The sequence below is a fragment of the Excalfactoria chinensis genome, chromosome 5 (assembly GCF_039878825.1).
Source record: "Excalfactoria chinensis isolate bCotChi1 chromosome 5, bCotChi1.hap2, whole genome shotgun sequence".
NCBI lineage: Eukaryota > Metazoa > Chordata > Aves > Galliformes > Phasianidae > Excalfactoria > Excalfactoria chinensis.
This window is the reverse complement of record NC_092829.1, coordinates 836986-850008: the sequence shown is the minus strand read 5'-3', so window position 1 is coordinate 850008 and position 13023 is coordinate 836986. Positions and strand designations below refer to the sequence as shown.

The 13023-nt window shown below is 45.3% G+C and overlaps 1 protein-coding gene across 3 annotated transcripts in view; it reads right to left on the bottom strand.

Annotated features, from left to right (window-relative positions):
- Positions 1-46: 46 nt before the first annotated feature.
- Positions 47-13023, bottom strand: part of TOGARAM1 (TOG array regulator of axonemal microtubules 1) — a 36722-nt gene continuing 23745 nt past the window's right edge. For 2 of the 3 annotated variants that reach the window (XM_072338659.1, XM_072338660.1), the window contains 13 exons: positions 12562-12728; positions 11466-11634; positions 11033-11167; positions 10124-10277; positions 9338-9443; positions 8707-8942; positions 5138-5296; positions 4521-4647; positions 4113-4231; positions 3541-3727; positions 2091-2310; positions 1421-1507; positions 47-595 (listed from right to left, as the gene is read on the bottom strand). In XM_072338659.1, the coding sequence (XP_072194760.1) occupies positions 342-595; positions 1421-1507; positions 2091-2310; positions 3541-3727; positions 4113-4231; positions 4521-4647; positions 5138-5296; positions 8707-8942; positions 9338-9443; positions 10124-10277; positions 11033-11167; positions 11466-11634; positions 12562-12728 (2120 nt within the window). In that variant the 3' untranslated portion in view covers positions 47-341. Of the gene's footprint in view, positions 596-1420; positions 1508-2090; positions 2421-3540; positions 3728-4112; positions 4232-4520; positions 4648-5137; positions 5297-8706; positions 8943-9337; positions 9444-10123; positions 10278-11032; positions 11168-11465; positions 11635-12561; positions 12729-13023 lie in introns of those variants that run through there. The other variant, XM_072338661.1, reaches the window with a different exon arrangement.

The window sequence follows — 13023 nt, the reverse complement described above, 5'->3', positions numbered from 1 at the left end:
CAGTAACGGGCGCTTTCCTCCCGGCCCTGCCGTGCTGCCGCGGGCTGCCCCCGCTCGGCTCCGCGCGGCCCGGCTGCAGGCGGGGCCCAACACGGCCCGGGTCAAACACCCAGCACGCGGCCCGCCGTGCTGAGGCGCTGCCCTGCCAGGCTCCGTGCAGGCGCTCAGAGGTCCCGGTGCTGTGAGGGCAGCACGGCCTGGGCCTGCACCGCCGGGCACCGCGTGACGCCGCAGCACCGCTGCTGTGCCAACTGAACGTGCCGACTGAACGTGCCAACTGATCGCCGCCCCACGAGTCCCCACATAAACAGCCGCCATCTGCCATCAGCCCGCAGGCGCCGTTAGGTGGCCATCTCCAGGAACTCCTCCAGGCTCCTCCTGATGTGCGGTGGCTGCGCTGCGGCGTGAGCCAGCAGCCTGGGGCCCATCTGTGCAAAAAGCGCTTTGGACAGTTTGGCTGTGGCCGCCCGGATGTTCCCTCCCGCTCCAGGCAGCGCGCCGCTGCTGGTCATGGTGCCCAGGAGGTGCCACAGCACAACTAGAACCTTCTGCTCCACAGCGTGAGGCTTCCGTGGGTACAGCTCCACTACGAGGTCTGCGAGAACAAGAGTGGTTAGTGAGCAGTGGCTGGGGACTATTACAACATGCAACTCAGCAGCGAGCCCCTGCTTTGGGTACTGAATGTCATCTTCTCACAGCAACTAATGAAGGAACGCTGCGCACAAAAGCTTGTCTGTTTTCACAGCACCATGAGTGGTCCAGGAACAGTTACGAGCTTTCCCTACAAACGTCCCTTTCATTCTCTCTCAGGCTTGAAGAATACGGCCTACAAGGAGAGACTGAAGGGACTGGGGCTGTTTGGGCTGGGGAAGAGGAGGCTGAGGGGAGACCTGACTGCTCTATTCCAGTACCTGGAAGGTGACTGCAGCAGAGCGGGGCTGCTCTCTTCTCACTGCTGACAGGATGAGGGGAAACGGCCTCAAGTTGCACCATAAGAGGTCTAGGTTGGGTATCAGGAAATGCTTCTTTACAGAAAGGGCTGTTAAGCACTGGAATGGGCTCCACGGGGAGGTGGTTGAGTCGCCATCCCTTTAAACACATTCGTGGTTAAAAACCGTTTGGATGTGGTGCTCAGGGCCACGACTGAGTGGAGGGCTGTTAGGGTAGGATGGTTGGGCTGTGCTTGGACTCGATCTTTAAGGCCTTTTCCAACCTGAGCAGTTCTATTACTACATAGAATCATCTTTTCTTTTGTCAGTACTAGCTTCAATGTGCATTACAAGGGGGTGAAGTTTGACAGCTGGTATATTGTTAATGCTCACAGTGCACTGTGGTAGATATGCAACCACCTCAACCTACAAGGAGTTTGCATAGTTAGGATGGTACACAAACAAGCGTGCAAATCAAAATGGCATCTCACCAGCAAGCTTTTCTGTGATGTCTTGTTTAGCTTTTCCATTCAGAAATTGGACTTTCGTGCAGAACGGCTGCAGGAGCAAATAGCTGTCTAAATTTAAAGAACAAAACATGTTAAGAATTGTAAACAAAATTACTGGAAATAAGCACATTAGAAAACAAACAAACAAACAGCAACTAAGAATCTTGCTTATGATGCTTTAAGTCCAAGAATAAAGGTAATTTATTAAAGGGAATATAACCATACAAGGATAATCTTAACAAGCCCTAATTCAGAGGGTCTGGTAAGATGTAGCATTTTCCTTTACTGAAAATAGTCATTTCTGCTCCAAAGCCAAAAGAGCTGAGGAACACAAACAGCTGTGCCATGTACAAATCCCCACGTCTGGTTCTTTGACCTGCTTAAGAGCTTCAGCATTCTGACACGCTGCCGGGTGGTGACAGACTTGCCATGCAAACATAACAAACCCACCTCCACAGTTAGGACAAGTCTAGCTATCTATTCCTGTATGGAAATAACTACACTGACTTGCATGCTTTAAAATGTGTGAGAGTAAAAGCAGGGATGTATTGAACAACACAATGACTGACTGGAAATGACTGGAAAGAACAACTCTTGGCCTTTAAACCATAATGCAATAAAAACTCCTCAAAAAGAAGAGAGAGCAGATTACCTAAGTGTTGACACAGAGCCTGAATAACATCTGTCGCAGCTGCGTAGATCCCTGGATTTTTGGAGTTCAGGTTGTTATCTACCATTGCAGGAACTAACATGTTGATAACTGGTGATAAATTGTCTTTCAGCAACGGAATCATCTTGTGCATCGTCTCCAAAGCAACCTGATTTACTTTGCTGTTGGAGTCATGTAAGCGAGACTTGAAAGCATCGAAGATCTGAAAAGGCATCCAAACAGCATCCATCGGAACCAATACGTACTTCAGGGGGACGTTACGTTGCCTGCTTGTTTTTACACTTCAGTTGTTCACCACAGCAAAAGACGGCTCTGATACGCAAATACTTGGGATTATTTTTGGAGCAAGTAAAGCAACACTCGCTGTTTATTTTCATGCTGTGCGTGCCCCAGCGGTACCCAACCCACTTGATCTGAATGTCAGGCCTTGCTCTACAATGTACTTGAAGCAGACCAGCCGTCTGTATCTTTCTGCACAGCTCCAATTTTTGCAAGCAATTATTTTTAATGAGACACAGCTCTAGTCGGCAAAAAGAACATCCAGTAGGATCTCTGAAATGTGTCTGACTTCTGTCTTCTATAGCACACAGTGACATGGTTGTCTTAATAACTAATAACCCCTACTATTAGAACCCCTACGCGTTACTACAAGATATCCAATAATCTAAATATGTTTGGGTTTTTTTTGCCTTTCAGAGGCGTTAGGAAAAGGAATCCTTCACAGGAACGCTCTGTCCGAACCTCTTACAGTTTGTTCACACTGTGTCTATCCTGCAGCTCCTGCATCCAGCCCATCATTCTACATTTCACCTCTTTACAAAAGCAATCGGATCTTAAGGATGTAAAAAACATTCCTAGTTAAGATGCCATGAATTTTCACAGCAGTATTTTATTGATTTACAGCACAGGCGTCGCATTGTTAAAGGTCAACCTCATTTTCACTCTATCAACTCACCAGTCACAACTGTTGGACATCACCACATCTTTCTCTCCCTTCCTCCTGGGAAGGACACTTACCCCAAGCTGTTATACTACAGTGACGACCCTTCCCCACTTTCTCCAAGATAAACAAAGCTAATAATGAAACTTGCAACTGCCTGCGACGATGTCTCACGCCTTGATTGATCCTTCCTGCTCTGCCTGTTACCTGTTCCTATTTGGTACCTTCTCAGCAGCAGCGTCAAAGACTGCACAGAGTATTCCAGAAACACTTCTCTAACTGCTGCCCAGGTGAAAGCTTCCAACTTCCTCCTCCTGCTTATTGCCTTTACTACCCTTGCAGCTTACATCTCTTAAGGCACACCTGACCCACCCCTCAGAGCCTCCCTGTTAACCAGACATTCTTATCGAAAGAAGAAATCGTGATTTTTAGCAGACAATTCTGTGATGGAATTTTAAAAGCCTTTGAGTTTGAAAGCTGTCACACACTCACCTTCACAATGTTCACTACAACAAAGTCCTGGTTGTTCTCTGTATCTGATAACAGTTGTTTAATTCCACTTATTCGATCGCGGAAGTCTTTTGCATTCAATAAACCTACAATGTCCTTAACGTATTCTTCACTTTCCAGGGAATTACGAGGACCTGCTTTTCTGACCTCACGTGCTTCTGCAGCCTCCCTGTGGAAAAGGAAGAACTTTTAGTCAGCAAATACATCAGCAAACTGAAACGAGTCTTTAGTCTTAAATGTTCCCTTTCTGTGTAAGGGCAAATACAGAAGCAAAAAGCAAATCTTATCAGGCCTGGAATTAATTACTCTGAATAGTAGGTGGTGCCTGATAGACGCCCTCAGCCCAGAGGAGTCTCAGACTCTATGAGCTCTGTATTCTCTGATACAGACATTCTGGCCTAGTTTGAGTCTCTTGTGCTTTTAAAATTCCATCACAGAATTGTGACCTTCTGTGAATTGTGAATTGAGCACCTTTCTGTGCTCCCTTCTCATCATGCGATTATTCTCCTAGAGATCAGTTACTAACAGCATAAACTACTCAGGACGATCCTTACCTGTCAGTGATGCTGAAAGCATCTCTGGAAGTAGACGATGACCTCGAATGTCCAACACTGCCGGTATGAGAACGTCTTCCTTTTGCTGAGGGTGTGTCTAAGGGCATCTCTCCCAAACCCTGCACAAAATGAAACGACTTATTAAGCTGGTTGGTAATTCTGCAGCACCAGAGACTCTTTAGAGGCAAGTCTTACAGCCATGCAAAGCACAGCAGCAAAGTACAGCGGGTCCAGTGTATCTGCAAGGATTAAAGGCATGGACAGGTCAGGTAACAATCACTGTATTAATCTGATTACCTGTCTTCATTTGAATACAGTCCTCCCATTCACTATAGATCCAATGTCTATAACTAAAAACTACTACTAAAGTTTGTGTTTCTCAGCTGTTACACAAGTTTTTCTACATACCTTTTGATGCAGATTGTTAACAAATTCCTTAATGTAAGGCAAATCCTTGGCTGGCACATACTTTTCAAGTGTTTTATCAAAATCAGGATGAGTCATCATGCAGAAAAGCATCTTTCGACCATAATACCTGCAGGGAAAAGACATGCCATACACATCAGTGAGCAGCCATCTGCACATTTAGACAAATGTACCTTCAAAATAGAGCAGTGCAAAAAGATTGCTGTCTATCTGCACATGTCACCAGGCTCCTTTCCACCTTCCTCCAGGGAAACTCTGGCCAGCAATCATCACCTGACCAACAAATGAGCACATGGAAGGCTGAGAACAGTCTTCCATTTCAGTGTTCAAGTACTGGCTGTATTTAGACAGGGTGGCCCAGCTCTGCTGGTCAGACAGCATGCATCCTGGAGCTCAGATTCCCATGGCCTGGGGAGGGCACATGGCAGAAGAGCACGTCCACTGATTCCCTCTCCTTCCTGCTGCTAGGTGGTAATTCAGGTAATTCCCATCACACATTATCTTAACAGCCATCTACCGCAGCAGAGCACCGTACACAGAGCTACGCAGACATTTCAGCCACCTCTAGTATGTTTTGCTTAATTACTGACTTCACTAACCTTGTTTGCTGTGAACTATCCAGTGCAAACCTGGTGATCGCAGGGAAAGTCCTGTCAGTGACACCTTTGGTTCCAGACAGCACCCACTCCGGTCCCACACGTTCTATAATATCTGCCATGTGCTGGGCTGTGCATCTTCTCACCGCTGTGTGCAGGTGGCTAAAGAGAACACGACTGCTTAGTAAGAGCTCATGACAGCAGCTAACTAACAGAACTTATATACCCTAGCAAACATGGCATACAACTACGCTCTATTATTCTTTAGCACAGCCTACAGCGAGCATACTGCTGATATGCAGGTACCTATTCTGGCTTTACAGAAAAGGCAGAGCCTGGCAGCTCCATTTAAAAGGATAGTCCATTGGGAGAAGTATCATCAAGCAGCATTTCATTCACTCAGAATCCCACACCACATGAACATAGAAGGGAAAAAGATGATGTCCTTTTTGTTAAGGACCATTGCAGCCCCTGCTCCTCCCGCGGGGCAGAACCCTGCACTCTTCAGGTGACTAAGGATGGTCATTTTGTCCCGTGAGAATTTATTTTCTGATTTCCCTACAGATGTTAGTGAAATCTTTAGGCAGGCTCACCACTACAGGCTCCTCCCATCAACTTCATGTGAAACAAGTCCCCACGTTCAGACAGAAATCCCCTATCATTTCTATTGCTTTAAAATTAAATAAAGCACTATTCTACCGACTCCTATAAGCCTTGCAGGAGCCTGTTTTCTGTAAGACAGAGGACTTTACGTCCTTATGCTGGTAAAAGCCAGAGAAAACTTGAATTAATGTTCAAACTTGTGCAGCAAACTCATCCTGCACACAAATCCTGCAGTACCCGCTGACCCCACATGCTCACAGTACGCAGCTCTGCAGATCTGGAGCCTTCCAGTCTTATTTTCATCACTGGGTTCTGAGGACAGTTTTAATGCACAGTGAATGAGGTGTTGCTATGGCCTGTTGTTCCAAAGGAACGCCGGGTTTAAGGGAAGGAGCTGAGAAGGAAGGACTTGCTATCCACACTACTGGCTTCCCTGGCTTCTCAGCCTGATGCAGCCATCCCGCGTCCTTCCTGAATGACTGCTCCTGTTTCAGAAGGATTTTGTACCATAAACATCACGGCCTCATTGGAGGTGAAGGTACCCCTAGATTCTATTGCACAAAGCACCTTCAGTTGGCACAGTGACAGCCAATGGGCTCTATTAAAGCTGAACATTTTGCAACTCCAGATGCAGCTCAGGCCAAGATCTATGAAGTAACGTGGCAGCCAGCATGCTGAGTTCTGTGCTAACACTGCTGTGGTCTGAGCTGCTTCCAGGCTACATAACTTAATACTAGAGTTCAGTACCTGCTGTCCTGTCTGTACAGGAGCCCCAGATCTCATGAGCTTGGGAGAAAGGAAACAGACACAACCTATCTCCTACAGTACGTGCTGGTGGGAAAATGACACCTATGAGGCTTAAAGACTAAGTAAAACCAAGCCTCTGTCCCTCACAAGTGCCTGCTGCTCATGCAGAACAGCAGGAAACTGTGTCCTGTGCATATCAGATCCTGCAAGTCAGCAATATTCATACACATAAGAAACGTGGTTTTACAATTTCTTGTTCTGGAAGCACGACTGTGACTCGGGAATCTGCTCAGCATGGTGAGCTTGCAGCAGTTATCCCATGTCTTTAGAGCAGTACCTCATAAAAGCAAACAAATGTTTCTCATTGCTCTTGATGGTAAAGCCAGAACCAGTTTTGTAGGGGTGAAGGCTCAGCACATAGGCCTACTCAGGGCTGCAAGTGTAATACGTGTGATCACAGTAGGCTTGAAGCAGGCTTAGCAGAAAGATGGGTACGTTTTGAAAAGGTCTTATGGATCCTACACACAATCATAGCTGTTAACCTGAATGGTGACATGGTGAATACAACAAACACACGGCTTGGATTCAGAAAATACATCCTTTCTGTAATCATGCCGTTGTGTCAAACAGTTCTTCCATTTTGCAGCGAAGATGCAGCCTGTTTTCCCTCCACATTTCCCCATGGGAAGGCAGTTACCATTACTGACTGCTACAGACCACAGAGATGCTAACTGCAGATGTGCCACACAGGCTTGGGTGCCAACGTGGTCAGAGTTTCCTGAACCCAGGATTAGAGAATGTGAAGCTCACGGTGCTACATCGGGGCTACACCTAGGACGTGCCGTGCACTAAATGCACACGGTGCTCCTTACTCAGAGCTCAAGTAATTCTGATGCCTTAAATGTCTGGAAGTGTCCCTGAGTTCACAGACTGAGGGGTCGGATCCCTGCTGATCCCATGGGGATCTGTGTGTGCGTTTGAATCTGCCACTGAAGACAGAGCTCACACTCAGCCTGTTCTGGTTGGCAGCACTGCTTAGCCAAGGACAGCTGAAGAAGGGATGGAGTACTGAAGGGAGTAAAAACTGGACCATATTACATGGCTCCTGAGCTAAAGCAATGCACAATGACTGCCCGCTGCTGCTCTTCAGTTCTCCCAAACGACTACATGCAGACACATTTCTTACATAATCTCAATGCTAAGGCAGATATTTGCCTTTCAGTTTGAAGTTCAAATAACTGAAGTACGGTTCTCATTGGCTTTCAGCAGACAGAATCTGTACATTCCAAAGCAACCAGCTTCCCCAGAAACAAAGCAAGAAACAAAGTATTCTGAATCAAAACTAACTGTTACGAGTTCTAGCTATGCAGCAAACCTACGGACTGATTTATAATGGGGCATCTGAGATATTCAGTGGAAAGGATAGGTTACAAGGAATTCATATCTAAGCGATGACGTAGAAGCAGATTAAATACAAGCAGGTGTAAAGCTAACATAGTGAAACACCTAATGGCTCTGTTAGGTCTTGATAGTGCAGGAAATGAGGATATAAAAGAACAGAACAGCATACTTAACAGGTAGGGTGAGAGACAAGAATGTGACTTCTGCTACAGATTGGAGTGAGCTAGAGATCAGAACCACAAACCACGGAACCAGAAATGGAAGCTTGTCATATCTGAGGGAGTCAAGAAAATAAAGGCCGTCACCACTGTAAAGGAAATTAAAGGCAGACACAGAAAGACTATTAAGCAGCAACAAATAGAGAACAACATGAAATCAGCCAGGATGATCGCAGCCAGAGAACTGGAAGTTGTCATCATTTTTCTAAAGAGAAAGCAATGCTGAAGAACTGAAAAAGACGCTTTTCGCTGCAGAATGAATGGCAATGAGAACTGCTCTGTGAGCTGCTTCAGGCAAAGCAAACCAGCAGTTTCCTAAGAACATTCTATTAACGTTGAATAAAATGACTGAAATCTTGCAAAACCACCAGAAACCACCAGCTCCAAAGTCAGCCGCCCGCTCCGTAGGTAACGCAGCAAAAGGAAGGGGTTACATTTGACATTTATGCCAACAAACGGCGCCCTGGGCAGAAGCTTTGCACAGCTGACTTATTGTATTTTCCATTCTCTGCCTGCTATATTGTGATATTTCTCTAATGATTATATTTGATATACTTAATCTATTGGTAAGTTAGTTCTTTATAAAGTCTTTGTAAGAATTACCTTTGCCCTCCATTTATAAGAGAACAAAGTGCACGTGCTGGAGTCACATTATTAACCATAGCCTTCAGTGCTTTGTCTACCTCTTCCCTTATAAATGTGTTGGATTCCCCAGCTTTGTGCAAAAGGACTTTTACTGTATTATCTAGTTCTTGATCCATGCTCTTTCTCAGGTAGGTGAACAAATCCCCTAAACAGACCACAGCAGCTCGAGAAACACCTGAGCGTAAATTCTTGACCTGCACACAGGAAAAACCCAAACAAACAATGAATAATGTTTATAAAATAAATGTAAAATAAGAAAAGCTTCACGTTTCCCTTTCTAAGCAACTTCAAAAGCAACTGAGAAATAACATTTCTAACTCGATTCACAACGTGTGAGAATTAAAACACATGCACTCAAAAACGTTATCAAGTTACGCTGTAAATCTTTTCAGCCTTTTAACAAAAGAAATAAACTGTTGGTATCTAATGCATGAGCTTCTCTGCTGAACTATAAACTCATCCTCGTGAGGCAGAGGAAAACTAATCATAGCTGAACATTGCATTTCACTCCAGCGTATCTCACAGCTATAAAAGACACGGATTTATATACACACACAGTCAGTGAAATATTCTGCTATTAAAATTTAACCTCTTGAGCCACAGCCAAACTCGTTTCATGGAGCTTCCCAGTCAGAACAGCTGTGTGGTACGCAGACAAGCACCGAATGAAGTTCAGCCCTTCAATCTTCTTCTCCCTGTGCAAAGAGAACATTTAAATTCAAAACCCTCGCCAACGTCTCACAAAAGAAATGAAAGCAGAATGACGGAAACCAAAGAGCAAACAAGATACACTGCAGAATAAGGCAGGGATGCACAACATGGAAAATTCTTCTGAGGTGAGTTGTCCCTTTAATGCGGCAGTAGGGCTATTTTAACGTACTCATCTCTCTGAGTTCTGCCCGCTGCTCACAGTGGTGGCAATTAGAGGAGTACTTTCCCCCTAGAATTGAGAAGAGGAACAGCGCTGCAGCCCCCTCGTGCCAGTCAGAGAATTGGTGAAGCTCCATATTTCACAAGGAATGACAAGAAGGGATTCTAAACGTTTCTGAAAGCCTGAATACGAGGCCTTCGCTTACAGCGTTTGAGTTACAGTCATTCACCTCGTATAGTCATAGAATCCTTGAAGCTGGAAGAGCCCTTCAAAGGCCACCCAGACCAGCTGCCCCGCAATGAGCAGGGACAGCACAGCTCCTCCAGGAGTTAACAGCAGCTTAATTCCGATTTGAATTAATAAAACAAAATTCTTCTCACCCATCACTTGTCATCCTTTCTTGCATTTGATGTTGTCATCACCTGGCAGTGCTTTTAAAGGCAAGTTATCAAAAAGAAAGCCTTACACAGTGCAGCGGGTTGCGGATAAGGACTCTGCACATACCAGTCGTCATCAGCCAGGAGTGCCAGAGCTTCTGTCAGGGCTGCCTCTGGTTTTGCAAAGGGCTCTAGTTCAGATGGATCCATTACTTCAGGGCTGTGCGTGACCGACGGGGTCCGGTCCTTATAGCGCCCTCGAAGCCCAAGAGGAATTTCATCTGAAAAGTCAGGAGGCCATCAAACGCACTGAGCAACGGGAAGAGAACAATTCATCCACGGGTAGAAAACACACCTCCAGCTTTTTGTATTTAGATTGCTGCCACAAGGGGACCAGGTTTTCAAAGAGACAGTTTTCCCTTGCACAACATCCATCATCCAGGAGATGTGAATCAGTTATTTTGTACATAACCATCCGTTCAAAAAGTCCCAAACACAAATGTAGCATCTTTCAGGTAAAAGCTGATGCACAACGTGCCAAGACCAACAGAGCAAAACTTACAAGTCCCCTGAGAAACTCTAGAGCTTTGACTGCCACCAATGGGAGCCTGTTTGAAGAGGCTTCTGCTGCGTATTTTGAAGGCATCACAGTGACGAGATGTTCCCAGACATGTTTTTCTGGGAAGGGGTTGCAAGAATCTGTTTGCCGGTAATACCTTGTAATACCTTGTAATACCTTGTAATACCTTGTAATACCCTGTAATACCTTGCATCACTGAAGTTGCTGGGCTAAGAAAAAAACCCTCTCACGTTGCAAACACCTTCCTACCAAAGTTTAGAAGCAAATCATTTCCAAGGAGAGTGATGAGCTCTGATCTTCACAACCAGCACCACCAGCACAATAACCTCCCAAAGGCTCCCAGGCAATCCATTGCACAAACAAGTCCTACTAAACAAACTGAGCTCTGGAAATGCCTCACTGCACATACCCAAATATTTTATCAGTCCTTATATGTCATTTAATGCAAGAGCTCACCAGAATCCAGCAGGGCTGAACGTTTTGTCTTCTTCAAACTGGATGTTCTTCTTAGCGAAGGATTCGGGGCAACATTTTCTAATGACAGTGATGCTCTTCTTGATGGTGCCAATATATCCCCATCGAGATTTAACTCTACAGAACAAATGTCACAATGACAACCACAGCAGATCAGCAAAAGGAAAAAACTGCTTCCAATCCTCCTCTGTTTTTGAGATCTTTATAGACTACAGTATTCCAAATGTTTCTGCAAGTGCCTCACTCTGCACTACTCACATTCTAATGCAAATGAGTAAAGAATAACCTGCGGTTTAGCATTCCTTCCAGTGATACCTTCTGTCACACCATTTTTAGTAACTATCACAGGATTTTAACTTCCACTTCCGCAGTGTTTAACAGCACATGAGCAGTTTAACACAAAACCAGTGCTCACTGTCAGTTGCTGCGCTCTCGGGTTCATTCAGGTTCAGTCTTTCCCAAGGACTTCTTTCCTTTTCTTCAAGGCCTTTGACTTCCTGATATTCTTTGTGACTTTGTTCTCTTCTTTCCTTTTTCTTCTGCCTCATCTTATCCTGGGCAGATTTTGACATGGTCACTTTTACCTACAGAAAGTAACGAGCCCATTGTGATACAAAATCTGACAGAAAGCACAAAGCTACCCAACAAGCCTAAGGTTTCTAAGTCTGCCATCTCTCTGTCAGCCTTGTGCTGTTCCCTAAAATCTAAGTCACCAGAGCACAATCTGGAGTAACTGCTCATCATTCATCCAGGACAGCAAATACAGCTCAGAGCCTCGCTCCAGCCCCAGCACAGCCTTGAAAATGAGTCTCAAGGTCCAATGCTGAACTAACAGCAAACGTTAGTGGAGCTCTAAGCACTCCACAGTGCTTTAAAAGATCCTCATTCTTTTAATCTAAAACGTCAGAGGATCACACAAACACTTCATGTAGTTCACTTAATTTGGTACCATCAATACTGGTAATTGGTGTTGCTTGCAATAGCCTGTGTGAGGTGCAAACACAAGCTCCCTCCAGACCATGCCAAGAAGATCAAATTTATTTGCTATGTTGCCAGCAATCAACAGTGACCCCACGCTGCTGCCTGATTTAAACTACATGGACACTGCAGTAAGTTGCATTACACAGACACATAACCCAATCTTTATCTAACAACTGTTAAAGAAATAACGCTGAATAATAAGGAAGTAGTTATAGGTCTGGTGCAACACCCTGCAAACATCAGAAGAAAATGACCGAGCCCTGATTGTCATTTACAAAATACGCAGTCAGTGCAGCAATGCACACACAGCCAACCACACACTCACAAATGCATCGCTTTGTTAATCCAGCTTCAGTCTTCACCTCACAATGGAACCCCACAAATGACTGCAATGAGAGGATCTGCATTCTGTTGCAAGTTACCTGAGCTATGTGTAATCAAAATCCTGTCTACCACAACACAGGGTATTCTGCTGTATTCACACATACTAAAACAGGAAGTGAGACAATATAATAGTCCTGAGATTGTACCTCTTTCTCCTTTCCAACATGGCAGTGAGAAGCACTGCTGTGCTGGATGCTTCTCCTGCAGACCCCCGGCGATGGCTCAGGCTCCTGCACAGACTGTTCATCTCCATTCTCTACACACGTCACCGTCTGGCTCTGTGTTTGTGCAGGAGGAGGACTTGCAAACACCCCTGGAAGGCACGTTGTGTCACACCCTTACCAAAGTGTTTATTCCATTCAGCAGAACTCAGCAAAAAACAAGGCAAAACAAAATTAATTCCAGAAGACAAAAGCTGTCGAACCACGAGCAGCAATTTCCAGCCCAGGTAATCCTACCTCATGCCACCAGGCAGGAGGGATGCCCACAGGCTGAGGGCGGGCTGGGCTACAAGCACAAACCAACCTTCATAGTCTGCAGCCATTTTCTTGTTAGAACGGAACACCACCAGCATAACTGCAGAACCTTCAGGCACGGCTCTATTTTCA